General features: G+C 43.2%; 1 protein-coding gene across 2 annotated transcripts; it reads right to left on the reverse strand.

Annotated features, from left to right (window-relative positions):
- Nucleotides 1–36: 36 nt before the first annotated feature.
- Nucleotides 37–26,489, reverse strand: LOC137779726 (striatin-like). Of its 2 annotated transcripts, XM_068567889.1 has the most exons (17): nt 26,154–26,489; nt 14,359–14,462; nt 11,795–11,868; nt 9,639–9,717; nt 8,760–8,927; nt 8,009–8,144; nt 7,758–7,920; nt 6,810–6,920; nt 5,522–5,668; nt 5,275–5,381; nt 4,491–4,666; nt 4,151–4,198; nt 3,940–4,061; nt 3,680–3,847; nt 3,442–3,585; nt 2,468–2,656; nt 37–1,501 (listed from the first exon to the last, which is right to left on the reverse strand). In XM_068567889.1, exons 1-17 carry the CDS (start codon nt 26,364–26,366, stop codon nt 1,332–1,334), a joined length of 2,319 nt encoding a protein of 772 aa, XP_068423990.1. In that variant the 5' UTR covers nt 26,367–26,489; the 3' UTR covers nt 37–1,331. The 2 variants fall into 2 exon arrangements, with proteins under 2 accessions (XP_068423990.1, XP_068423991.1); XM_068567890.1 differs by lacking the exon at nt 6,810–6,920.
- Nucleotides 26,490–26,663: the final 174 nt, after the last annotated feature.

A 26,663-nucleotide genomic window follows, 5' to 3' on the forward strand; every position in this document is an offset into this window, starting at 1 on the left:
TACATGTACAACGTTTTGATTGTATTGTTTTTCCCCCCCCCCCCCGCAGGGTAGTTTCGTCCTCACAGTTCACAGTAAACTGGAACTCGCCAGGACATTTCTCTTTTCTGTGTTGGATGGTTCACTCATTATCTTAAAGTAGTCCCACAGTACTGAACTAACGTTGTGCTAAACACTGGACTACTGTATATATCCGGACATGATACATCACATTGTAGTCAAGCATGTCCGCACAATTGGGGAAAACTACATACAGTACAAGCCATTCAAGTCACACGAGAGCAAACTGGCCAAAAATCAATTATTTGATCCTAAAATGGACATCTAGAACCAAGTTTGAATTGTAATTATATAACCAAGATGGTTTACTTTGGACACATATGCTTGTAATCTTATTTCTAAAGTGTACAGTTACTTGAATTTAACAAACAGGCATTATAGTTAATGGTCTGTATCGCTCTATCAGCTTTGCAGTGAAATTCCCCAACCACACTTATCAAAAAGGAGCACTCAAACTCACGCTGCACAGTAAATTTTAAGACTGAATATATATTTTGTTTATTATAAGCATTTGTAATTTTACATCCAATGTTAAAATCAACAACATTGTGACAACCAGCTCCATTTGACCGCCGTCCACTCCCTCCCTGTTCCCCAAAACAAGCTCGTTAAAATAACATTTTCAAGACCTTTTTAAAGCAAAGGCACATTTGTCAATACATGTTTTTAAAAAAGGAAAATAAAGGCAGGCCAGCTAGCAGAGTCAGTCTGGGAAGCAGAGACGAAGAAGAAGTGAGAGGCTTCCGCGACAGCTCCAGCGAGCCTTCAGACTCCACAACAACCCAAAACCTGACTTGGAGTAAAGGGGCCGCACCTGGTTTGTCTGAGAGGGGAGGTCGGGGGCCAGAGGGATTTGGGATGAGCGTGAAGTCACAATGGCAGAAGACCGGCTTGAAACCTCATTTTCTCCACTCCACACTCGTTAACACTTGTCCTGAACCTCCTAGCTACGGAGGTTAAGTTTAAGTCTGGGGGTGAGCGTGGAGGGAGGGGTTGTGGGGGGGGGGGGTCACACCCAGGCCTGCCTGGATGGCAGATGAGTCCTCCTGACTGCCCTCCTCCCTTCCGACCCTCTGGATGGAGAGTCACGGCCCGTTTGAGGCTAGTGGCTACATAGTCTACCAGTCTGACAGGAAACCAGTGGGCTGTGAGAGGTGGGACTGGGACTGGTCCCATGCCTGAAGCTCTTCCCCCTCCTGTGTCTCTATTGGTCCCTGATCATGGGAGGCTGAGTCAGAGAGCGGGGCTGCAGGGAGACACGCAGCTCCACGTCATACGAACACTTTGGCGAGAGCGTCCGCCCCGGCGCTGGCGATGTAGCATTTAGACGGATGAAACGCCACATCGTGGATCGACTCCTCGAACTTCTTCCTGTGAGCCGTGAACTCCTGGATGCAGGTTTTACTGTCCAGGTTCCACAGGCGGATTGAGCAGTCGTGGCCTGCAGGAGACATAACGAGTTACTCGTGGTAAATGTAACTTATTGTGGTCTCCAAAGGAAGCGCAATAGGTAACTGAGCATGAACCAGCTTCTCATGAAACTTAGAAACAAGACAATTTGGTGTCTGGAAAAACCTTATCATTAAAAGTGAGAGGTCAGAATGGCTTTACTTTATTAATATAGGTTATTTAAAATGTTAGTTTGTCTAACCAGTGTTTAAGACCTTTAAGTAAAAGTGGATTCAGTTCTGAACTGATCAGCCTTCATTTTGGCTTTGAATGAGTAGTTACTGTAACGCCAACAGAACAGACTGTACCAGTACAGGAATGTGCTGCAACCATCAGTGACCTTTGCTCGACAGGTTCATTCTTTGACTGAATTAGTTATGTATCTCATACACCTGCTCCAGAAATGAATTTTATTGCTACAGTTACACACAAACTGTACAGATATTGTACTTCCACATATAAAGTAGACTTTCTTCTGAATTACTGCCTCGCTGCTGTACGCCTCCGCCATTCAGTCACATTGCACTTAACATCCATGTCTGTCCAAAATATCATCACTTCAACATTTTATCCCATTAGACATTTGTGTGAAATTGTCATAATTAGTTTGGTGCTCTAATCAGGTTATCCTTGAGTGTAAGTAGACGCCGAAGACAAAGTTGAAGAAATTTTCTCCAGCTGCTCTGAGACGCATCTGAATGAGAGAATGGACCCAGCAGACGCATCAACAACTGAAAACATTGACAGCGGGAGTCATACAAAATCATGGAAAATAACGATCACGTCATTAAGAAAAAAAGACGATGATACATAGCCATCTTTGAGCGAAGTCTTTCTTATGCACCTACACATGAAACTTCGTCACCGCTGGGTTGAGAACCTACCAGTCAACTAATGCATAAAAGGAAAACAGTGATGGAAGACAAAGCACAGGGGGCACTGGCTAAGAGGTACTTACTGCCTGACATGAGATAGAGTCCATTAGGGTCTACAGCTAAGCTGGTGACAGCATCGAGGTGGGCCACCATGGAGTGAATCAGCTTCCCGCTGCCGTTGTCAAAGAACTTGATGTGTCTGTCCTCTTGTGCGGTGATGGTGATGGGAAGAGTCGGGTGGCTGAGGGCCTTATTGATCTGACAGGGAGTGCCTGGTACAAGACAGCAGCAACGTTAGACAACTTACACCAACTGTCAATTTTGTATAAAATATTTAGCAGCAACAATATATATATATATATATATATATATATATATATATATATATATATATATATATATATATATATATATATACACACACACACACACACACACACACACACACACACACACACACACACACACACACACACACACACACACACACACACACACACACATACATACATACATACACATATATATATATATACATACATACATACATAAAAAAAATATAAAAAATAAAAAAATATATATTACGCTCATGTGTGGATGTTAAACATGTAAACAGTATTTCACGTGTTCCAGCAGTGTGGCAACACCTCACCAGCATCAGTGTTTACTTGCTGCAGACGTGAGTACGTATATTTTGTCAGACTAGAAATACATACTTAAAATTGCTTTGATGAGCACACTCAGGTGTTATCACTGAAGTAGTGTATTAGTGACCTAACCGTAAGCAATCTTTGTAAATCAAACCAAATATAATAAAACAGAAAAACGTTGTGGATCAGAGCGAGTCCTCTAACAGTTTACTTTCTTCCAGCTGCCACTAGATGTTCCTCTCGAGCCGTATTCTCTGACTGCACATAGCCGACGCCACTTCAACGCCATGATTGAATTCAAGAAGTGTTATGTAGTGTGTTTTATTATCATTATTAGAAGCCGAGAAAGCAATGGAGAATGTTACAGATTGGTCTAAAAGCGGCAGCCTTTGATCTGGCAAACTTACCGGGCTCCCCCAAATTGGACTCGAGGCTGAGGACCAGCTGGCGGGTCTCCATGTCGAAGAGGCCAAGCTGCCCGTTTGTGAAGGATGTGACCAGCTGTGCTGGTTCACTGCTCACCAGGTCCACCGAGGAGGGGACTCCAAGCTCTTGGACGCAGAAAGATACATTTATGTTAAGTATTCAATTAAAGCAAATATTAAGGACAGACTAAAAGTCAAGATACAAGCTGGAAGTCACTACTTTTGTCTTCGTTGAATACTGCGAGGGCGGGGGAAGGAGTGTTGGCGTCCCACAGTCTCACGGTCCCGTCTGCCGAGCAGGAGAGGAGGCGCTGGTGTGCACTGCTGTACACCAAACCCCAGACCGAGTCGGTGTGTCCACACAATGCTCCACGCAGCATCGACGGGTCTGTCGCGGGAAAACACAACACAATCACAGTCAGTTACCGGGACCAGATTAGAAAAATCCTCCGATTCAAATGAAATGCTTGACGCGGTTACCATATGAGTCGTAGGGGTCGATGTTGGGATTGGGGGTGTTCCAGCACTGTATGGTCCCGTCAACCCCTCCGCTGAAACACTGCTCTCCTGAACTGCTCATCACCACACTCAGCACTGCGCCCCTGGGGTTTATTTAGATTCATTTAGCAAACCGTCTTGGCGAACACTGAATCAGTTTGTATTTACGTGAAGTGTTTGGTTTTTTTTTTACCTGTGGGCCCTGAAAGTGTAGATTGGTTCCACGTCTAAAGATGCACTCCTGTGGACAAACAATGTGTTCATTAGTGTAACACACAACACAGCAGTGCCAGTTGATTTTTTTTTTAGATATCGAAGGTGAATTGTACGAAGCTATAAATGAATGTAGAATTGCTGTTCTGAGACTTAAACATCACGTCACACAAACTGTGTGGGCTGCAGAGGGATGAATGAACTAAGATGAACTATCCTCCTTATGCATCATGTAATCAACAGCAGCACTTTTCCACAAAAGGGACTGAACACAACGCTCTGCTGTGAATAAGCCAAAAAGGAAGACATGACAGTCTTACTTTTTGGCGGGAGCCGTCTTCTGCAGGTTCCACATCTTGAGCGTGTGATCCTCTGAAGCAGTGACCAGGACGGGCTCCACCGGGTGAAAGGCCAGAGCGCGAATCCCATCAAAATGGCTCCGCAGGGTGAATTTGGGGTTCCATGTTTTTCTCATGGCGTCCTGATTGTTGCCAATCTGAGAAAGAAACATCTTATCAGAAACTCAACATCCAGTAAACCGTGTTATTGAATCAAATCAGTCGTCCTAAAACAAGCCAAAGCATCTCCCTTAGTGCTTAGTGGGTTTAGTTTGTATTTGCATAAGTAACAAACCAGTGAAACAAAAACCATTCATTGGTAGAAAATAGAGCTAAAAGAGATTAAAAGGGTGGCACCAATGACAAGAATAATGATTTAGAAAGAGCCAATATTCTTGCTGAGGATCTCGTTAACTTATGGAGGTTGTATAAAGTCACCATCATTACATTTAACTGTTTCATAACCAGGTGTTCTTCACAGTTACTTAACAAAAAGCCTACTACAACCTACACAGGTATGTGATCGAGACAAAAAACAACCAATATCCTATATTACACTTTCAAAGTCGCGATCCTGACACTGCCTATAAAAATAGCCATTTGCAACACAGTTGGCAAGTTTTCAGCACGTGATGCGACTTGTATGCATGCTGCGGATTAGAGGACGGCGGGACGGATGCTTTTCATGAGAACATGAACAGAAATAGTTTTCCCCAGAGAAATGGTCTTATGACACTTAAGATCTATTCTGCCTCCTCCTACTCACATCGTATGCCAGACTGTCGGCCTCGTTGGCCACGGTGAGTCCAGCAAGCTCCCCGAGGCCCAGCTCACTCTCCATGGCCTCGTCTGTGCCCATAATGAACGACTTCCCTGAAGTACAGGGAACAAACAAGAACAAATTAATAAATACATAACCTCTGTGGACACGGTGAGCCAGGGATGAAGGGCATTTAAGAAAGCCTAACATAGAGTTGATCGCTAAAGTCTACTTGGAGTTTGTGTTTGAGCACCTTCATCCGGTCGGTTCCCGTCGTGCTCGTTGAAGCGGACCGCGTTGGGCCGGGACTGGGGGGCGGATGGTGGCGGCTGCATGTGGGACAAGTCCTCTGCGTCTCTCAAGTTAGCCAGCATGTCCTGCAGCTTGGACCGATTCGGCCCTGTTTAACAAGTCAGGTCAACAGTGTTACAGAGGCAACAGTAAGAAAACAATAAAATATTTCATCAAAAAGCTGTGAGGACAAGCTGATAAAGAGATATGGAAGAAAAGGAGCACTGAAAGGAAAGAAAATGAATTAATGATAGTACGTAAAAGAAGAGAAAACAAAAGGAAGTCCTTGTTAGATGAATTGAAGTAGAAAAGAAAAGTGTGAGATAATATACAGGTCATGGGGTCTCGGCCCAGGCAGAATCATTTAGTGAACCAAGTACTTAACGATCACAAACATTTTAAGACCAGTGGGCTCTTTGAGTTAAACCTTAACCCAAATAGTAGTGTACCAAAGGCTCCACCACCCTTAAATAACCAATTGTGACAGATGATCTCCTCCACACACAACGTGTACTACCGACACAGTGTGAAGATTAAAAGAATAAATAAAATAGACCTCTACTTCAACCAGAGGAGGATAAAGTCATATTTAAAACGTGGTGTTGACATCAGATGAAGAAGAACGTGAGACAAACAGAGTTGTTGATCTCATGATTCAATCAGAGTAAAAAGCTCCGTCTGAAGTGGGCCGTTATTCAGAGAGCTGCAGCATTCAGCCGAGTCGCTTCAGTGAGTCACTGAAAAAGCTTGTAATTGATATTCATTTACAGCAGCACAATACTGTGACATCAACATGGCTGACAGATGAAGATGTAGATGGTGCCAAGTGTATCAATATGACTGGAGAAGCTACTGAAAACAGATGACTGAGGTCACGAGCACTACTCCAAATGTGCAGCACGACTACCCCTCACACTAATGTGATATTTGACTATATGAACAAGATGCCGCGTGTATGAATCAAAACATTAAATGGGACAGAAAGACATGCATCAAGCCTTACGGTTTGTTTGGGTAGGTCAAACAAAGGCGACAGATTGTGGATGAACAGATCACCAGGAGACAGAGGAAATGATAGACAAAAAGAACAGAGCAATGCCAAGTAAGAAGGCATAATACGGAGCAGCTAAAGAAGGAGATGGGAAGAAGAAAAAAAACAGCCAAAATGTTTTGTTTCGGTTCGAGGCTTTTTGGCTGAACTCAGGAAAGTCAGGAGTAGGAGGGAGGCAGCAACGCCCGACAGGACTTACTCTTCACCCCCTTTTTCCCCTTGCGCTCCTTTCTGTACTGCTCCTTGAGTTTGGTTATCATGCCCGGGTCCACCTCCCAGGCCTCAGAAATGGGACCTTGCTCGTCCTTCTCTACACAGGGGGAACAGAACCAGGCCGAGAGGCTGTTGAGAAACTGCTCTGGTGGAGGCCCCGAGTGGCCCGGCAGGGTGGGCGAGATGCACAGACCTCATCAGACTCGTGCTCTCCTGGGGGTTTCTAAAGCCTCCAGGAGAGCAGTAGGCCTTTAAGATTTAGCAGGCCACTGACACCTCAGTGATTTTAGTCTCGTCATAATCTCATTTAATCTTTTGAGGATCTCTTCATCGTTGAAAGAAGTGAGAGTGGTGGGAGGGAAGTTAAGGCCGTGTGGGGGAGTCCTGAGTCATGACGGCTCTAATCATAAACTCCTTACAGGGAACTTTTTGTCAAATAGGTGTATAAACCCACACACGAGTCAAATACTGAAACCCGCATTAAGAAACAAAATCAAGCCCATTGTTTTTTGGGCTTTGGGTCTCAGGACCAGTGCGACTAAGAATCAGGGAGAGTTGATGACACACAGGAGTGGAAGAGACATTGAGGTCACAACAGGCTGGCTATGGGAACACACAGTGGAAGATTACAAACTATGGGTTAAACAGAGAAACATCCAAACATCATGATTTATGACTACATTGTGATATATGAATGACGAGTATTTCATGAACAGTCACCAAACTATGAGAAGAAATCAAGTTCAGACACGCTGGCATATCATAAGATAATAGGATCAAATAATTAGCGTTATTTTTAGTGCCTCTGAAACTTGTGCATTTCATTTCTAGACAAAATAGAAACAAGCCCATTATTGCTCTAAATCATCTTGATAACTGCATCTCTGTTGCTTTTCTTGCAATTCAGACTCTGCTCTTGACTGATCTGACTCACCCCAGTCGGTGCCGTCCCCGTTGCCTCTGGACTCTGGCGAGGTGTCCATCTCGTCAGGACTGGACAGGAAGTCAAAGCCCTTCAGTGCCTCCTCTGTGTCCGGGTCTTCACTGGTGTCCATACTGGCCGGCGTTGTTGACGATGGGGGCTTCTTCCTCAGAATCTGGAGAAAATATTGAGGACCGGTGATTATTAGTACATACAACTTTAACTTGACTTTGTGCGAGTGCAGAAGATGGATATTTTCTCACCGTTCTGGATTCCACGTTGGGCCTGTCCCTCCCTTCGCTGTCCTCGTCATCATCGTCGTCGCTGAACTCAGCTGCTGCATTCTCGATGAACTTGAAGGCCTCCAGTACAGCGCTGCTGTCAGAGAGCTCTGCTTTCCTGAGAAGTAGCAAGGATGGATGCATCACATCAGACTGTAAGGCACATAATCAGTAAAAACTTCACTGACTCCACTTAGAAGTGCAATGCACAGGCAGCAAACAGCACAGTGTGTGTGTGTGTGTGTGTGTGTGTCCCTTTAAGGCCACGTTGCACTGTGCAATACACACACATTTTATTTAATAAAAAACTACAAATGTGGTTTCAGGAAATTGAATTCACCGACCACCATGGAAGATAGGGTTTCCTTATAATAAGAAACATCACTTTTAAAAAAACAATTCCTAAATAATAGTTATAATATTTGCTATATGTTCACTGTCCGGTAGCATTGACTCAGTGTTGACGATTCTAAAGCGTTCAACATACAGTGGATTTCAGAAGTGGTCGACAAAGAAAATGTAGTGGCCAGGAGAAATGATCAGTGAAAGTTAAGGAAAAAACTGACCATGATACAGTTTATCAATCTAAACTATGTACGTCTTTAACGAGCTCTGCAGTGGCTTTCTGGCTCTGAAGGAGTTTATTAGACCACTTCCACACAGTGTCACATGAAATCAATATATCGTATTGCTGTTGTCGATCATTATATAGAACGGAGGGGGGCATACTTACCCTCTGGTGCCCGATGCCTTTGATGCGTCTGTCCCATTGACCAAAGGCTCAGTACCGGTCCGCTCCCCCGTCTTTCCACCTCCGTCCCCGGCTAGTCCGAGCAGCGCTCGGACCCGCTGGGACTTCACATCTAAGATGGTGTCTGTATAGCCCACCTCCTGCAGGTACCTGGGACAAGGTGATCAACGTTAACCAAGTTGCAAAGGGCCTTACCCAAGTCTAAAAGTGTAATTTATTGTGAAAGAAATACGTATATGCTGTATGCATGCACAGTATTGCGTAGAATGGAGGACGGTTGGATGAGTAGATGCAGAGACATTGTCAACAAGTCTTTAATAATGCTGCAAAGGCCCATGAATGAACTCTAAACAATAAGCTAATTTCCTACAAACAACATCAAATTCAACATGAGGAGGAGTTGAGTACTTGTTACTGTCAAAAATGCCATGTCCTCTGGCAGTTGTCTCGTTGATGGCATCAGCTTTGCTGAGGCAAGAAGAGCTACTCATCCAATATCACACCTACTCTGTGGGGATGCAGAAGAGGCTCTGGCAAATTGAGCGAGGTGACCGTCTAAAAGGGAGGGAGGGGGAGGGGTCTGAGCACATCGTTGATCTGTCCCTTGACACAAAAGTAGCCAGCATGTCAGGGCAGATGATGCGGGAGGCTGCCTGATAGTGTCTGGGTTTATATACACCAGGACCAAACCTCCCAAAACACAGAGCAGGTAATGACCGCTGCTGCCCAAATGAGGGAGCTCTAACCCAAAGTTTCCACACAACGTGAAATGTAACGCGGACTCTTGTATTGCGATACAGTTCATTTTAGTGAAGCGATTTAGTTTTTCCGTCACAGAAGGAGTCGCGCCTGTGCGCTTACTGTCTGAGGAGCTGACGTCCTTGTTTCCAGGACAGCTGATTGTTGAGCGATCCAGAGGACTCATTCTCGTTGGCCTCATCTGCAGGAGAGGAGGAGGACACAAATCAGAGCTCCACAAACAGCACAGCCGCTGACATTATTTCCACTCTGTAAACACGACCAAAACATTCCTGCATCACAGCGTCCTGGAAACTGCACACATTCTTTCTGCAGGTCGACAGTGGATCAGAGTTGAATGGGCGAGGGTATTGCTACTCTTTGTATTGGGCCAATGAAAAAGGCACAATTTTAATGGACAAATAAATAAATACATTTTGAAACAGCCGTGGTGTCTTGGTTTCAAAGCCAATCATGAGCAAAAAGGTTAAATGGGTTGCAGTGTAAATTTGCCCAAGTTATCGTTTGTCAACATGAGTAACTTTACATTAACCTCGATAGCAATGGCTTGTTCTTGATGCTCGATCCAATATTTGATGACGCATACTGACACCTTCAAAATGGTGGGTCTCTGCGCCAACTACTTTCCACGACTTACTAGAAAAAGCACAACGTGTGTTCGTGTCCGCTGGAACCAGAACAACACACAACGTGAATGAAGGCTCTGACAAAACAAGCAATGACGGGATTCAAAGCTCACTTTGATATTCAACACTGTCAGTACTCCACTCGCGAGTCAGCTGGGAATTTTTGCACAGAGCAGAGAGACGAGTTAATACGATTTAGATGGGGAGAGTTTGTGTGTGTGTGTGTGTGAGCGTGTGTGTGAGTGTGTGTGTGTGTGTGTGTGTGTGGCGGGGCAGAGAGACGACGGTGCCTCAAAAAGTGGGTCATGCCTAATTCAGGAGGGTGAGGAGCGGGCAGGTGCACCACCACCATACTAACAACACCTCCCACTCCTCGTCTTCCACATAACACCTCTCCCCTTCGCCTCCTCACCTCCTCCCTCCCCAATTCATCAACACTTCAAGGGCCCGGGTTCTTTGAACAGCCCTCATGAATAGAGATGAGGAGAGAGGAGAGGAAATGTCGCAATCTGACTTAATGATGGCAGAGGACTTGAACATGAGAGAGCCAATTAAACTACAATAATATAACAAGGAGCAGGCAGTGAACTGACACACGAGTGACACTAAAGTAAAACTAGGTACTGTATTGGAAAGGGTAACATTTAGGATGTTTAAGATTTGAGTGGGTGAAGTAGTTTAAACTCAAGCCTGTCTGCATTTTTCTTAGTTGCGTCTGGCGGTATTTAGCCATGCAGAGAGTTTTACTTTTATTTCCCAGAGTGTTTAAGATATCTGATGTAGATTACATACAATCTCACCACATCGGCCATTGTGGAGCTGTCTGGGAGCCTTTCTCAATTGAGTTGTAATTGAATTGTAGATTTTTCTCAGCTCATTTGGGATTTCTCATTTGCATTGACATATTTGTGCACGGGGGACTTTGCCACAGCATTAGACATTTGCATAACACATTAACCTGCGGATTAACGGTTGGGTGGGTGTTAATTGACAAAATGCTTATCAGTATATCTTGGGTCCAAGGTGATGTCCTAATGTTGGCAAAACCCCACAGAGATTCTGTTTATTATCTCCTTAGAAAAAGCAAGTAATCACTATTGAGATGCTGAAACGAGGTCATGCTTTAGAATTTTTCTGGGAAACACTGCTGTTGAAGTTTCTTAAATGCACATTTTCTACATATTGATGACCACGTGTTTGGCTGGAAATGAATGTCCCTAAAACAGGCCAAACCACACCTATTTTCCTGGCCAGAGGTGAAGGAGAAGTGAAATATAATTTAATAAAAAGGGTGAGCCTTTATATTGTGCATCTTTGTCAAAGTCTGATTGTCCTCAACTGTTCTTTCTTTCATGTGCGTGAACGCTCTCGCTCTGCAATACATTTTTAAATCAACTTGATCACAGCTGTGCTCCGTTGCCTCTTCAAGCAGCTCAATGTTTGTTAAGTGCAACTGTAACAACAACTGCCTTCAGGAAAGGACACCGAGAGCCATTGCAGCAAACAAGGTTCAACATGAATGCAGCCTTCGAACGCTGCATTCATGCCAGTCCCGTCACTCGAGGTATGTGAACTCAACGATCAAGGATTTAGTGTGAGGAGGTGGGTCTGCCGCTTGAGCCACGGACTTACCAGAGTCGTAGGTCGGAGGCTTCATGTCACCTTGATTCAACTCGGTCCCATATTTTAACTTGTGGTACTTCGCTCTGGAAGGAAAGAAGAAAAAACAGGGCTGATCAAAAAGGTCTGAGAAAAAGTTATTTTAGAAAAGTCATTATGCATGAAATCTGCATAAGCTTTGAAAGTCCTCCCAACACCAACGGGATCCACTTCTCGAACACGTTCACTTGTTAGGCGGCGTTGCTTGTTTGTGTTGACATCAATATCACACCATTGAATGGAGTTTTTCTTTTAGAAAGCAATATGTATCATGATACAGAAAACAGGACTGCAGCTAACATTCATTTGTATTATCATTTATCACGATCAGAAAACAGTGATACAGTCATACAAGACTCAAAAGAACTCCATCAGATATTCATAATCGAGAATTTCCGGCATTTCGTAGCATAAGAAATTACTTAAACAGTTAATTTGTCTATTAGTTAATTGACTTATTGTTTCAGCTGTCGTTGCACGTTATGTGTGTACAATCGTATATATGATGATTACATTGATGTTCATGCAATAAACTTCGATCATAAGACTCTTTACAAATGTAAAACAAAAATGTGTTGGTTACTCAAATATGAGACCTAAAAAGTGTAAAAGAATTGGACAAAATATCGCCACTAAATTATTCCATCGAAAGTTGATTCACAAACAAAGGGAAATCCATCGACAAACGCGCATTAAAAAGGCACACACATGAATACAAAACAGCAGTAACGCTGAGACGTTTCCACTTGAGCGTAAAGGGTCAATAGAAGGCGAACGCTCACACCTTTCCGTTCACACTTCTCCCGCTGAGGAAGCAACCCCCATCCAAATCGAATTCATTTTGAATTGGGCACGTCCTACGTTCAGAAAGCCATTTCTGATATCGCTTTCAGATACCCTCGGAGACGTGACCTGTTGCTTGGCAACAGGGGGAAGTGGTAGTAATTCTGGGATAAGCGTTGTTCCCGAGGCCGAGATGCGGCGGTCTCACTGGAGAAAAGTCGATAAATATACACTACGAACAGCCAGAGGCCAATTCCATACTTACAACTCTAATGATGCTGAGGTTGCACAGGTTGCACAGAATGTAACCGACCCCTGAGCCGGCTGGAGTTTCGACTTCATCCTCTCAAACGGCACTAAACTCGACTGTTTCTAGGATCATTTGAATGCTGGCTTGCATTTTCGTTCATACATATTGTATTTACCACTTTGTCAGGCAGGTTCCTGGCGAGCGCCCCGTTGGTACTGAGCTCTCAACAGAGACGTTAAGGAAGCAAGATTAAAGTTTCACGTTTAGTTTATTTAAAAACAACAAAAAGGTGCTGTGAATTATAAAAATAGAAAATACAAGATGGCTCACTCTTTAGCTACTTTCATCATCACTTGCCCAACTGTGCAAGTGGTTTGCTACATTAAATAGCAAGCGGGCTCTTGCTGAGCTTCGATCATAATTTGGTTAATGTTAAAAGAAACATTTTGGTTACTTACAACTTAAATCTGACAGGGCAAGAAACACAAAGGTAGGAAAAGCTGACTGAGGTAACTCACCTATGATAATCCCTTTACCACACACACACACACACACACACACACACACACCCACACCCACACCCACACCCACACACACAGTATTTCCATCATTAAAGAGAATGATGACCAACATTACAAAGTCATGAGCCAGCTTGTAATAAACTGGCTGCTGATATAAACGCTCTTATAAATGCTTAATATGCATCCAAAATAGGATAATTATTTCATTCAGTTTCTGTGAATCTACTGCTTCGGAGTTCGATTGACACACTCAGTGGCTTATTATTATTATTATTATTATTATTATTATTAATAGAGACGTGTTGAAACCACCAATACACCTCTGTAACTGAGTGCAGCCATGCGTCAAGGAGGAACGCAACGCAAAGGGTATCACCACAGCTACCATCGGGACCTTTTGTCCAACGTGACGGGAGGGAGAACAATGTCATGCTTCTGGTTTACTGGAGAAGGGAAGCTGTGACGGCGACCTCGCCTTGGGTGGTGAGAGAATTCCTCTCTCCTCCTCTCCCCAAGTCGTCAGCATCCGACAGCAAACAAAGCTTTCAGTCCAACACATGCTTTTGTCTGAAGACATCACACCAGCTGGACTTGTGGGAAGGGGGGGAGGGGTCTCTGTCACTCTCACTCCAATACGGCTTCTGCTGACACCAGCTGAGACATCAGACCGGTGCGCATAGAATACAAACAAGAGGACGCTGGGAAAAAATGTAAACCGCTAGCAAACCTTTTACACATTGTTAAGAGATGTGCAGAGAGCTGTACTCTGGAGTGTGTACTCGGGTCTGTGTGCAGGTGCAGCAGATGTTGATTTGTCGAACAGTGAGAATCTCATCTCACACGTTTTTCCATATTTCTCAGAAGCAGGAATGTATTTTTAGGAGCGTGGAAAACATGGAAATACCGCAGTTGTTGCAGTGTAGCTGAGGTATTTGTGTATATTGTGGGTGGGCTGAGCCGGCAGTGGGAGGTAAGGAACTCACCTCTCTTGTTTCAGAGCGTACTCCAGCATTTTGATCCTCCTCACAAGGTCTTTCTTCAAGTTCTCCTGGCCTTTCCTCTCGCCCTGCAAAAAGGCGATCTGTGCCTGAAAACGCAAAAATAGGATTGTCAGGTCACATTTTAAAAGTCGTAAAATATTTAAAGTAGTTGCTTTTATAAATAGAGACATGTTTCCAGTGTTTTGGCATCTTCGATATTTGACTTCAAACACAGCCTCCACGAGGCAGCATCTGAGGAGGACTACTTCTGTCGAGACTGAAATAGGATGATGTCAAATCAATATGCGTGGCATGATGGGGAATAAAAGTCAATCTGTAACATTCTATTTTAATCTAACCTACTCACTCTCCCACACACCAACAATCGCCCCTGCCTCCTCTTAAATCCCTGTCCCTCTGCACACCACTTTCTCTCTCCAGTAACAGGCAGCAGCTGTTGACGCACTCAGTCTGAGTCAGCATTACGTTACATTGAGTTGCTGTGGGTACCACACAAGTGTGTGTCTGTGTGTGTGTGTGTGTGTGTGTGTGCACACTTAGCGGCTAGCTCACAGTGAAGCATGCAGTGCACGAGGTGCATCAGATAAATCAAAAGAGACGATTATGATTGTGTGTAACTGTATTTGTCTTCCAGCAGGACCTGACATGCTGCCATTGTAACCATCAGATTACATTTCAGTCACAAGCATCAGGCCTGAGAGATACTGGCCTGAGTTAAGAGCACAACTACTTGATACTGTTACTATGAGGGGTGGGAATCTTTGGCTATCTCACAATAAATTTAGTTCAGATTCTTGGTGTCTGTGATTTGACTGATAATCAATATCTATATTTAAAATCTATATTTAAAACAGTTCTTGAGCTTGTGTGTGTGTGCATGTAAAAATAACAGAATGAAAAAAGAAAATACATTTCACCAATTCACCAAAACTAAGTACCAACCCCAAACATGTAAGGCCGTATTGCCATAAATGTTTCTAAATTCTGGAAAAAAAGAGGAAAAAAAAGGATTTAATCATTTTCTGAATTCGCTCTGTTCACTAATTATGTTCACAAGTTGCACAACACAAATAGTTTTCCTGTGGTTAAAGCGTTATTTTGCATCCTTACGAGGTTGTCTTCCACTACATGTCCGTTCACAAAGTCAATCCAGTATTTTAGGGGTTACAGCCGGATGAAGACTGCCAGACAGCTCAAGAGGCGGCTAAAGTTTAAAGGCTGCACTGTTCACAGAGAAGAGGACAAGAACTCTGTTGATTCGCCACTTCATTAAAATGACACTGATGTCAGTTGTTGACCATCACCAGCAACACAATGAGCATAAAAAGGTGGATCTAAGTGCCACTCTGTAGTGAGGAAAAGAATAATCCGAGTGGAATGTTGAAACCCATTTTGGATAAACACAAATGGCTAAAAAATTAATCTGTAACAGAGGAAACGGAGCATTACAGGGCGAGATCCATTGCAAACAAGGTGCAGAAAAGCGCAAAAAGACGGATTTCCAGTCAAACGTTCTCTTGGGAATGATTCAAAGTCGAAAACCACCCATTAACTTCTTAAAAAGGGAATGAAAATTGACTTAATTCCCTGCATGTCACTCTGCATGCAGAGAGGACGGTGCGAGTTTGAGTGGGCTGGATCACAGTTTCACACGGATAGCAAGTAGCGCTGCTTCTGCCTGCAGTAATGAGTCATGACAGCGCTTCAATCTGCCTCGTATTAACAGCGTCTTACATCCACAGTTCTCCGCAGAGGAACTCATCACAACCTGCCTGCTACAGTGCCCTTAGGATTTAGGCCACTGGTTCTCAGTTTGACATTGTAAGCAGCACTGAGGTGAGTTGGCAGCGGTCACATGCTAGCAGTCTGCATGGATGCCAACAATTGATGCTCTTGAAAGGTAAAATCAGCACAGCACATGAATCACTCTGTAAAGTCTCCAATTTCTTACTCGCCCCATTTTATGTGCATTCACCCTCAACTGGATCTATACTAATGCATTTGAGACTGACAACAACGATAAAAACGCTTAGTGTGCATTCACTTTAAAGATTCTTGAGCTATCAGAAAGCATTTGAAACAGGAAGCAAAAACAAGTAAGAAAGGCAGCTCCAAAAAAAGGTTCAACGTCACCTAGAGGTACATTTACAGGCTCAGTTAGAGTAACAAACAGAAGCAAATCCGACAACCAAGAGAGAAAATACCAGAAGGAGTAATCCATTAATTTTCACCAGAGGAAGTATTGATTTGTATGTGGATTAAGAAGAGGGTTTTGGGACACGGCACGGGAAAAAGTGATAAATTACCTTACATTAAAAAAAGCAGACACCACTTAACAGTGTGTTGTCTTTGGAGGACGGGAGAAGAGGCACATACAGAGGCACAAATAAGGCATTAGGAAAATACTGCATATGGAAAATGATCACTGTTTGGATTGGCCCAGACTGTGTGGCTCCCAAAATAACTAGCTTAAAAGTGGCTTCAATCCAAATATCAGTGAGGACCACTGCCTTGGGGCGTTGAAACTGTATCACATGCAACTAGGCCGCAGAACCTACAAATACCTCATTTGGCTAATTGCAGAGCTATTTTCCATTGAAGGTCTCTTCACGTCCAGCTGAACAGTTGATCGGTCCCTCTTAAAAAGTTAGAAAAGTGCCACGATTTTACCAATTTCAACAATCAGACGCACACAATAAAGCCCTACCACACGCATGTCATATCCAAAAGGATGAAGGATTTGGATGCATTTGATGCGTAACTTCACGGAGAGAAAAACGATATTGCACACTGACTCATTTCACTGTGGGTGAAACTGTATTTTTGCAATGAACTAGATAACAAGTAAGCGTTCCCTTCCTCATCCACATGAAGCGCTGGCCCGGGGACGCCTGGCGCCCTGCGGTGCCAGAAACAGAGAAGAGTGCCGCTCTGTGAATCTCTCCATCAAACATTAACCTTGGGAGGAATGCAATGAGTCAACTCGGGCCATAAAGACACACAGGAAGCATTTAATTCCCGGCTTCACACTGCCTGCATTATTGGGCAACTGGATAAGGGCTCCTTAGTCTGCCTGAGTAAGAGACGTGTGGGACAGCGCATCCATCTAGAGCGCAGTGCTTTTCAGAGACAGGAAAAGGAGGCACAAGAGAGAAAAATAAACACCAGCCACAGGCACAATACCTTCTGCTTGGCATAAAGGACATCCAAGTTTGATTATGAACTACTACCCTTAATCAAATCAGTAAAACGAGAAGGAAGGGAGCAGCTGTCAGTCCTACTTCATCACAATTTGAGACACATTTGAAGACGGCACATAACTGCACAAACAAACATATTAAAAATATAATGTTCAGCTCTTTATGAATATGATTGGTATTATAAAGAAATACATATTTTATATGCTTTTTCAGCACCCTTCAGCTTGAGGTAAATGTGTCAAATCTGACTACCAAATTAAACCTGAGCAGGTAAACAGTGTTTGTTTCAATGAAAACATTATTCTGTGGGATTGTCTGAGTTACACTTGGGGCCTGAGAAACTACTTAGTTGTTAAAAATTGTTATGTAAGTCATAAATAGCAATACAAACAAGTGTAACCGTTACAGGGGCTTGTAGACTTCCTTCCTCCCCCTCTGACGTATCACTTTCCCCAGAATGAAAGCAACTAGAGGTCAGAAAGGGGATATGAACCCATTGTCAGGTGACCAAATGCACCTCACCAAGATTTATCTGGATTTGGTACACATCTGAATTTAAGTACACAACTCAACAAAATAATAACAAAACGTCAATGTATGTTGTTTTTTTTAAAGTGGAACCATTGCATATTCATTGTGTCGTCTCGGTACACACATATTGCTGCCGATGGATCACACAAGAGGAAAACAATTCCACCAAATCCTGTGTCTTCATTTCAACTTAATTGTCAGTCAATGATGATGATTCTAAACAATATCCGGTTCATTATAACGAGATTAGTGAATTACAGACATGTTTCCTTCCAGACTTGTTCTGCGTCATCGCCAAAGACATCTTGAGCACAATGAGGCCATTTAATCTGGACAGAGTGAACACACAGACACACACAGAGGGAAACATCCAGCTCAGCGGCCAGACTGAGCTCACTCCATTTGTAAAAGAAATGACACACACACACACACACACACACACACACACACGCACACACACTCTCTCTTCGGCTGCAGTCAGAGCCAAAGAAGTAAAATGCAACAACCTTTCTTTCAGTGAACATCGGATTTACTCTCTCAGTGACTGCAAACCAATGAGCACCACGATGGCTGACCTGATGACTAACCAAGTACATTCCACACATGCCATTACACTAGTAGCAAGAGAGAAAAAGGCAGAAAAACAACTGAAGCAAGACAGAGGTGCTTTGGACTACTCGGCTGTTCTTCAACACAGATCAACATAACCTCTTTATGGCTCAAACAGCTCTATTCAAGTACAATATAGCTTGAGTATTCAAAACCACTAATTACTCTAAGAAAGTTACATTTACTCTACTTTATAACAAGAGATGTGGACATTTCTCTATTCTAAGATGCTTCGAGATGCAAATGTTCTCTCACTGCATTGAGGCCGTGAGAGAACATGATGGAGAGTTTGATTTCATGTCCGCTCAGTGACCATCTTTACAGCGTTTTGCTCGTGCCGGTTTCTCTCCACTCTCCTGTGATGATCCCAGTGTTTCACCGAGGGGCTGAGCTTATACACAGACGCTGCACATCGATCCATGCCGCCCGTGTCCGCGGGCTGAGACTCAGGATTGCTTGAAGAGTCAGGGTAAGACGGTGAGCTGATTCAATAAAGATTTCTGCTCAGTTATCTGGAATGAGCCAAGCTGGAGCTTTTCACCTTTTTTACAAAACCCATCAAACAAAAGAAAATCCCAACACTGCAAGTCAAAACACTGTGTCTTTCCTTAACCTGATCACAGAGACCCAGATTTGTTATTTTCATCTCATCGCGAGTTTCCACTTGAGCTTCAGTTAACGCTTTACTGTCAAGTTGACACTGCAGTGCTACCTTACAGGGGGTGCAAACAAAAGGCAGCATGTTGGGCCTCCTGAGGACAAGGGTGCTGCATCCCATGTTGCTGAATTAATATTAGATCAGGCCCAGAGAGCACATGCACACGCCCGCATACTGTATGCAGGCAAAGAGCTAAATCTTTCAGCATCAGCATTTTCTCTGACAAATAGGTTGTGTGACTGTAAGGTGCGGTCCTGGCGCAACCACGTTGAAAACAACATCTACAACAGCTTCACAAGCGAGAGAGTAAAGGATGCACTGGAGAGCAAAGAACTCTAGAAATGGGGGAAAATAATTTACATTTCATCTGTTCAGATCCTGGCTTTCAGAAAGAACGTGCATTGAGTAGTTTATTAAGACAGTCAATTATATTATACTGATAAGGGCAAGCATTTCAGACAGAGCTACTGTGGTGCTCTATTGTGCTTGAAGGTGCTATATAATTATATAACTTGGGCCAATACTACATTACTATAAACAATATAAATAAGTGTGGCTCTGATTATGGGTTTACCAAATGACACTTAATACAGGTTGAGATCTATAAAATTCAAAAGTTACTTTTACAAAGAAAAAAACTGCTCGACATACTTAAAATCTATGTGTGTAGGCATACAATAGATGTATCTAAAGCAGGGGTCACTAACAGCCCGGACGCTGTAGTCTCTGGACCAAACACCAATAGATCATTGAGAATTATTACATTTTCTTGGATCACTTCTCTTTAACCGGCGCAGCTTTTCCCAGCCTTTACGGCCCTCTTTCAGCGGTCCAGGAAACATACCGACCAATCACGCGCATTGTAAACGCCTTATATTCCTATATGTGTGTGTGAATATCTCACTTGAGTCGTGGGCCCGCCGTGACAGGAGAGACTTGATAGTTGGAAAAAGTATGTGAATCAGAGAAGTTATTTCACTTGGCGCTCCAAAAAGAGAAATGTGGATCGCTTAACCAGAGCCTTGAACCAATAATGGACAGACTGTTAAATGTTGATTATTCTCACAACCAGTTCAAATGCAGGATGCCTCATGTTCAGCGATATTAAAAGCAGCCATGTGAAGCGCCACTACAAGACAAAGCACAGATCTTTGGAGCAAACATTTTAATTTTAAGGCACAGAAAAATAAACCTAAGATAGCCCAATATAATGAGAATCCTAACACATTAATAACTGACCAACATGACGTCAACAGAGAGACATGAGCTGAAACAAGAGGTTTAAAAACCAGAAAAAGTCCTGCACGCACATTTCTCTTTTTAGCATCGAATCCTGAAGTCACAGAATAGAACTTTGAGATCAGAGTATAGAACCTTGAAGTCAGAGAATAGAACCGTGAGATCAGAGAATAGAACCGAGAGATCAGAGAATAGAACCGTGAGATCAGAGAATAGAACCTTGAGATCAGGGAATAGAACCGTGAAGTCAGAAAAGAGAACTGTGAAGTCAAAGAAGAGAACCCTGAAGTCAGAGAATAAAACCTTGAGATCAGAAAATAGAACCTTGAGATCAGGGAATAGAACCGTGAAGTCAGAAAAGAGAACCGTGAAGTCAAAGAAGAGAACCGTGAAGTCAGAGTGGTTTAACAAGTGGTTAATGATCACAGATAAAGTCCATAATCCCACATCGCATGATGTCCGAATAACCTGTATTCAAAGCTGCAAGACAATTCAGTTCTGGACCTTTAAATGATGAAATTCTCTCGAATGGGACCTTGGTGAATGTTAGTTGAATACCCCTGATCTAGTAAGAAAGAAATATTGCTCGAAACATTTACTTTAGAGGGAAAACACTGTTGTGCAACCAAAATGTGGGAACACAACAATACCATCACCACAACACATTGAGAGAAGCAATTTGATCTGGTGAGAAGACCAATTTACAACTCTGACAGACTGCCGACCTCGATTTACTGTAAAAATGGGGGAGGAAGGCAACTTTGTGGCTCAACCAGGCAGCTGTCCCACACACCCTTGTAGACAGATGAAGGCTGTAAGTGTGAATGGAGGAAGAGGAGAGGAGTTAACAGGCCGCTCGACAGCACAGAGAAAGGCTCTGGTGCGAGTCCAACAGGGACACTAGAGCAGAGATCTTTGGACCACGCTTTAGTTAATCAACAAAGGTCCCGTCAGGCTTTGTCACAGCAAAAAAAAAAAATCTTTTAAAACTACTCACTATTGTTTTCATAAGGAATATTGTAAATGCATTACAATGACTGCCTTTGTGCTTCTTCTGGTGAATATCACTGCGGTGATTGCAGTCTGTCGAGAACCTGTGACTGAAAACTGGAGACGTTTCTGTGAGGTCTACAGTCAGGTTACGTGAGAAAGGACGTGAGCTTTGTGAATCTGCATCAGCTTCTACGTATAACATGTGGAGCCCTAAGCTTCTATGTCGGTACCTTAAGAGCAACAACATCGAGAAAATTGTATGTTCTTGGCGAGGAAGCATGTACTTTTTTTTGTACTTCCCCACTCTGAGGCGCACACTGGGAGGGCAAGCAAAAATAACTGCAGCTCGAGGGTGGACATAGTATCGACGGTGACGCCCATTTCTGAATGCCACGATACGTGCATGTGCTGGTTTGTGCCTCGGTTCGGTCCATTCTATTGCCGCACATTATACGCCAAGTACGCCTCAGGCTTTGTCATTAGTAAAAGTAAACATGAGATCACAGTAATAAGTCATCAAACTGAGGCAGGCTAATTCGAGGCTGCTCACAGTTTGCTGCAGTCTTCTCCAACAGGAAAATAAGTCACACAATAACAAGTGTCACATAATAATCTTGCTCAAGTCGAAAGCCTTTTCCTTGCGACATACAAGAGCCGCTTCTATGCAGAGAAGATAAGTGGGCCCACGTTTCAGTCTGCACCCACATAGAGCCACCGTACACCCCGAGTCACCTTCAACCTTCTCCTGGTGTCAAATTATGGCTGCTGACAGATACTTCTGGCACAGAGATATCCTATGGAGCAGGGGTTTCCCCATAACTGGAGGGCTGATGAAGCACACTGGAGCCCCGCCTTGCCTGCACAGGACGTAACTCGACTCAACCTCATCTGGCCTGGAAAAGATCTGCGCTAATCAGTACGGCTGGGGATGATAATCAAATCAATATCACGATACACACTATCGTTCAAAAGTTTGAAATCAGCTGTTAGATTTCTGGTTTTACTTCGGCTATTTTAGAGATTAAAAGAAAAACAACTGTAAAACTCAGACACAAAACATCTCTTTAGTCAATGTCCCAATAGTGTTGCATGACAGGGGAATACTTAATACATCGATAATAAATGTGCTTTCCAGTTCAGAAAAGCATAAGTGATGTTTTATCATTATGAAACCTCAATGGTGGCTTTAAATATTCTCTGTAGTCATTTTTTTTTAATACTATGTTCAGCTATTAGCGTGAGATCTAACTCAAATAGTGCTATCCCCGGACTAACACTATTTCTATGTTGAAGAAGTTTGAAGCAGAGCTTTGCTAAAGCAACACGCCTGTTCATTCCAGCTTGTTATAGATATTGTGTATTTAGCTCTGAAACAGGAACCTGTTCATATGTACATCTGCACACAATTTGATGCTAAGCTCCCTTTTTACTTTACCAGCAATTGCTGAATTCTTATATTCCTATTGAACTGTTGCTCAAAGGGATATTTGTCTCTTTCAATTGTCAGTCTGGTTGAACTATTTTACAATGTGTTGTTTTCCATGTACAAAAAATTAAAGCGCTTCATTAGAAACAACACCTTTTTGTAACGAGGATTTTGTTCAATCTTATGCAATGTTATGCAAAATCATTTCAGTTCAGTACGTCAATGTCGGTCTTCCAATGTTAATTACAATTAGCTTGAAATCATTTGGAAAAGATAAGATTGCAAAAACAACAACAACAACAACACATCTTAAGGTAAAGATGCTATTTCACTATTTAAAGAATAAAGAATTAATTGATGAAGTGATAATGAAATAATCATTTATGGCATCTGTAGTCCCTTTCATGACCAAGATACTGGAGACTGACTGGAATTGTAACCTATATCTAGCTAAACAAATCAGCTTGAACGAGTTAATCAATTGATTATCAATGACCTCGCAACTCGAGTTTAATCATGTATGACGGCAGCCTGTATTACAGATACAGCACAGTCGCAGGGGAAGTCGGACACGTACAGTAGAGCTGCAACTAACAATGATTTTCATTTCTGATTATTTTTACTTGATTAATTGACTGGTTGTTTGGTCTATAAAATGGTGAAACATGTTTTTATACACTGTTTCTCAAAGAACTTCCACAATTGTCTTGTTTTGTCCACATCTCAAAGTTATCCAGGCACAGAGGAGTAAAGGAACCAGAAAAAACATCTCAAATCAATAAATTGTTAAAGTAGTTCAATTATAGTAGTACATTTCACAGTTGACAACTGATCGATAAAAGCGTTGCAGCTCTAATGTACAGTACAGTTTCTGTGCTGCTCCAGCGGAGAGGAGTGGCCCTATGCATGACCTAACAGGCTGGCTGGACGACATTCCTTCAAGCCCTGGTTTTAGCCTTCCTCCCAGACAGCGATGCAAGACACAGCTTCAACTGTCTTCCATACAATGCCTATTCAACCAACAACAATTAAAAAAAAGATCCTGGGAGGAGAGTATTCAGTGGGTTGTGAAATCGCTTTATGTACATTCGTAATGGTCTGAGCGCTGAAACGTTGTATGCAGCCTTCTTAAAATGTGCAAGATGACACGTCTGCTTTGGTTCTGTGATTGAAACACAAAGTGTGTGGACATGGTGATGAGCACTTAGAGCGGCAGCATGTTGCAGGAGGATGAAGTGGACCAAAAAGAACATATGGTGCAGTAGATGCTGCATAGTGTCTTCCATTAAGGCTCGATGCCGACTTCGACTTTTCATTATTCATCCGAGTCTATTCACGTTCAGCAAAATGACTTACTATCTCTACCTCTTCTTCCTCACTGTGGTCCCTTCACTGAAGCTTAATCCACCAATATCTTCTGTGAGTTGAAGTACTGCTTGCAATATGGACACATCTTTCAAGGACACAACAAGGTTACATAAGAGAAACCACAGTAACTGATCAGTGCTGACTAAATAGAGAAATCATTCTTGAAACATTTATTCAGATAGGTATTGTGCAACAGAGATAGAGTAAAATAAGAGTAAGATTGTGAATAAGCCAGACGTTCTTTTGAACACTGGAGGTTAAATCATGTTTAACAACACACATTTAAGGTGAGGTACGACAAAAACAAGAACTCAAATTGAGCGCGCACTGTTTTGCCGCCACAAACAAACCACCCAATAAACCATTTAGCAACCTCACTGTGCTTTGCCGCAGTTGCTGCTGCTGCTGCTTGGCTGAAAAGCTTGCTTCATGGCAGCAGACAGGAAGCTTGATACACAGGCCAGATGAGTCAAACCCCTGATACACTAAGCAGGGCGTACGTCACCGATCTGAAAACAAAGCGGTGTCTCCCTCTCGTCTCTTTGTTAGCCGAGGTCATTCCGTCTGCTGCCAGACCCAAAAAGTCAATGTTGGCTCCATCACAACTAGGTCAAAATGATGGAAAGAAAAAAGAAAAACAACTTTTTCTCCATTGGTTGGACTCAGAGACTGAATGTAAACAATCAAAAGCCTTAACAATGTCTTCTCAAATACTGGATAGGAATGGCCTGACACATTTTCCCGGCCTTAGATACATAAAGTCTGAAAAGTAAATCATGAAGGCTGGTAGTGATAGTTTCAGTTATAGAACATCTTGTGAACATTACTGCCAGCCAGTACATATGTTAAGATGGATGTTACAGCACTACACGTCCAAACAGTGGAATAAACAGGGAAAAGAAGATGTAAGAAGTGTAGTCGAACAAGAAAACACAACAAAACTAAGAATTCAGAGTGACTTTGGGTATTTGCAAGATATTTTCTTCTCTAAAAGCAAGCTAAACATTGTGAGTCCCTGTTTGTCTGGTTCACAGCAGGAAACAATAACTCTACAGTCTTCTTTTATCTTGTAAATAGCTGAATAATTGAGGCGTGACCAATAGAGTAAGGGTCAAATGTACTTTTAAAACCGGTGTGGCCTTTATCAAAAGACAGGCACGACAGCATTTTATATTTACCCCTTAAAAGTGTCGGACTCAAGCCCGCTAGCTTAGTGTGTATGCGTGTACTGACAGCTCTTAAGAGATCAGAGCACTTCAGACAAATACTGCCTTTCGTCAACGTCGTTTTTTCTATGCATAAAAGGTAAAATGCAATAAAAACCAAGGCGGGGTGCAGTACGTTTCGCTATAGGTTAAGTAGGCAGGGTTTTAAGGTTGTATCACTAACGTGACACATTCATTACTTTGCAAGTGGATCTAGATATTAGTTGCACTCCCCCCCGATGTGACTTGTATCCTAAAAGCCTAATGTTACTCTAACGCCTGTCCTCGACGTCCCAAAGGAAGCAAGTGGTGGTTTCAGTCATAGTAGAGAGGTCGCAGACAGTCGTCGTGCACTCGGGTTGTGGAGGGGGGGGGGGGGGGGGGCTGCAGCTTCTTTAGCTTCTCTGCTAAAGCTAACGAGCTAGCCTACTAAGCAGAACAATCAAACAGAAACTCAACCCGATTAACCAGAAAGATAAAAAAAACTCTGTGCCCCGCTGGTGCCGGCAATACACGACCGTGAGTGTGTATAACGTGGTGCTTTTCACCTGTAATTCGGCCCGCTCCACCTCCCATTGTGCTCGCTCCACTTCGAAACGGGCCCATTCGTGCTGCAGGAAGTGCAGGATCCCCGGGATACTGTACTGCGCTCGAGCCGCCTCCCCGGCGTCGCCATCGGGCAGCGGTCCCTTCCCACCGCCGGCTAACACGGAGTTATTGTTGTTGTTGAAGAACACGCCGGGCCCCGCCTGCTCGTCCATGGCCGGGCTCGGTGTAAACGTCTGTCCGTTGTCTCGCTGATTTGTGGCGCTAGATATCAACGGAAGAGCAAAAGCTTGTCGTCTGCGCTCTGTTTCCTCGGCTCGAGGGAATGAACTCACTTTCTGACAGCTAGCTGTCATAGAGTGACGTCAGCAGCGACGGCCACGCCCACAGCGTGTTGGTTGGGGGCGCTCGATTCACTTACCCCGACTCCCCGGAGGACCTCCTCGTTTATATGACACATGATACAATAAATGTTACAGATCCTCCATCAGTATTTATTCCACAACTTTCTC

The sequence above is a fragment of the Clinocottus analis genome, unplaced genomic scaffold, assembly GCF_023055335.1.
Source record: "Clinocottus analis isolate CAN_PGR_092001 unplaced genomic scaffold, fCliAna1.0.p SCAF_8, whole genome shotgun sequence".
NCBI lineage: Eukaryota > Metazoa > Chordata > Actinopteri > Perciformes > Cottidae > Clinocottus > Clinocottus analis.

Bases quoted from the DNA above. Each gene is read 5' to 3' on its own strand.
- LOC137779726 (XM_068567889.1), bottom strand. From the start codon at position 26,366: ATGGACGAGCAGGCGGGGCCCGGCGTGTTCTTCAACAACAACAATAAC. The intron at 3,586-3,679 runs GTAGTGACTTCC...TCTGCGTCCAAG, and splicing joins AGTATTCAACGAAGACAAAA to AGCTTGGAGTCCCCTCCTCG. The intron at 1,502-2,467 runs GTAAGTACCTCT...TGTCTCCTGCAG, and splicing joins ACTCTATCTCATGTCAGGCA to GCCACGACTGCTCAATCCGC.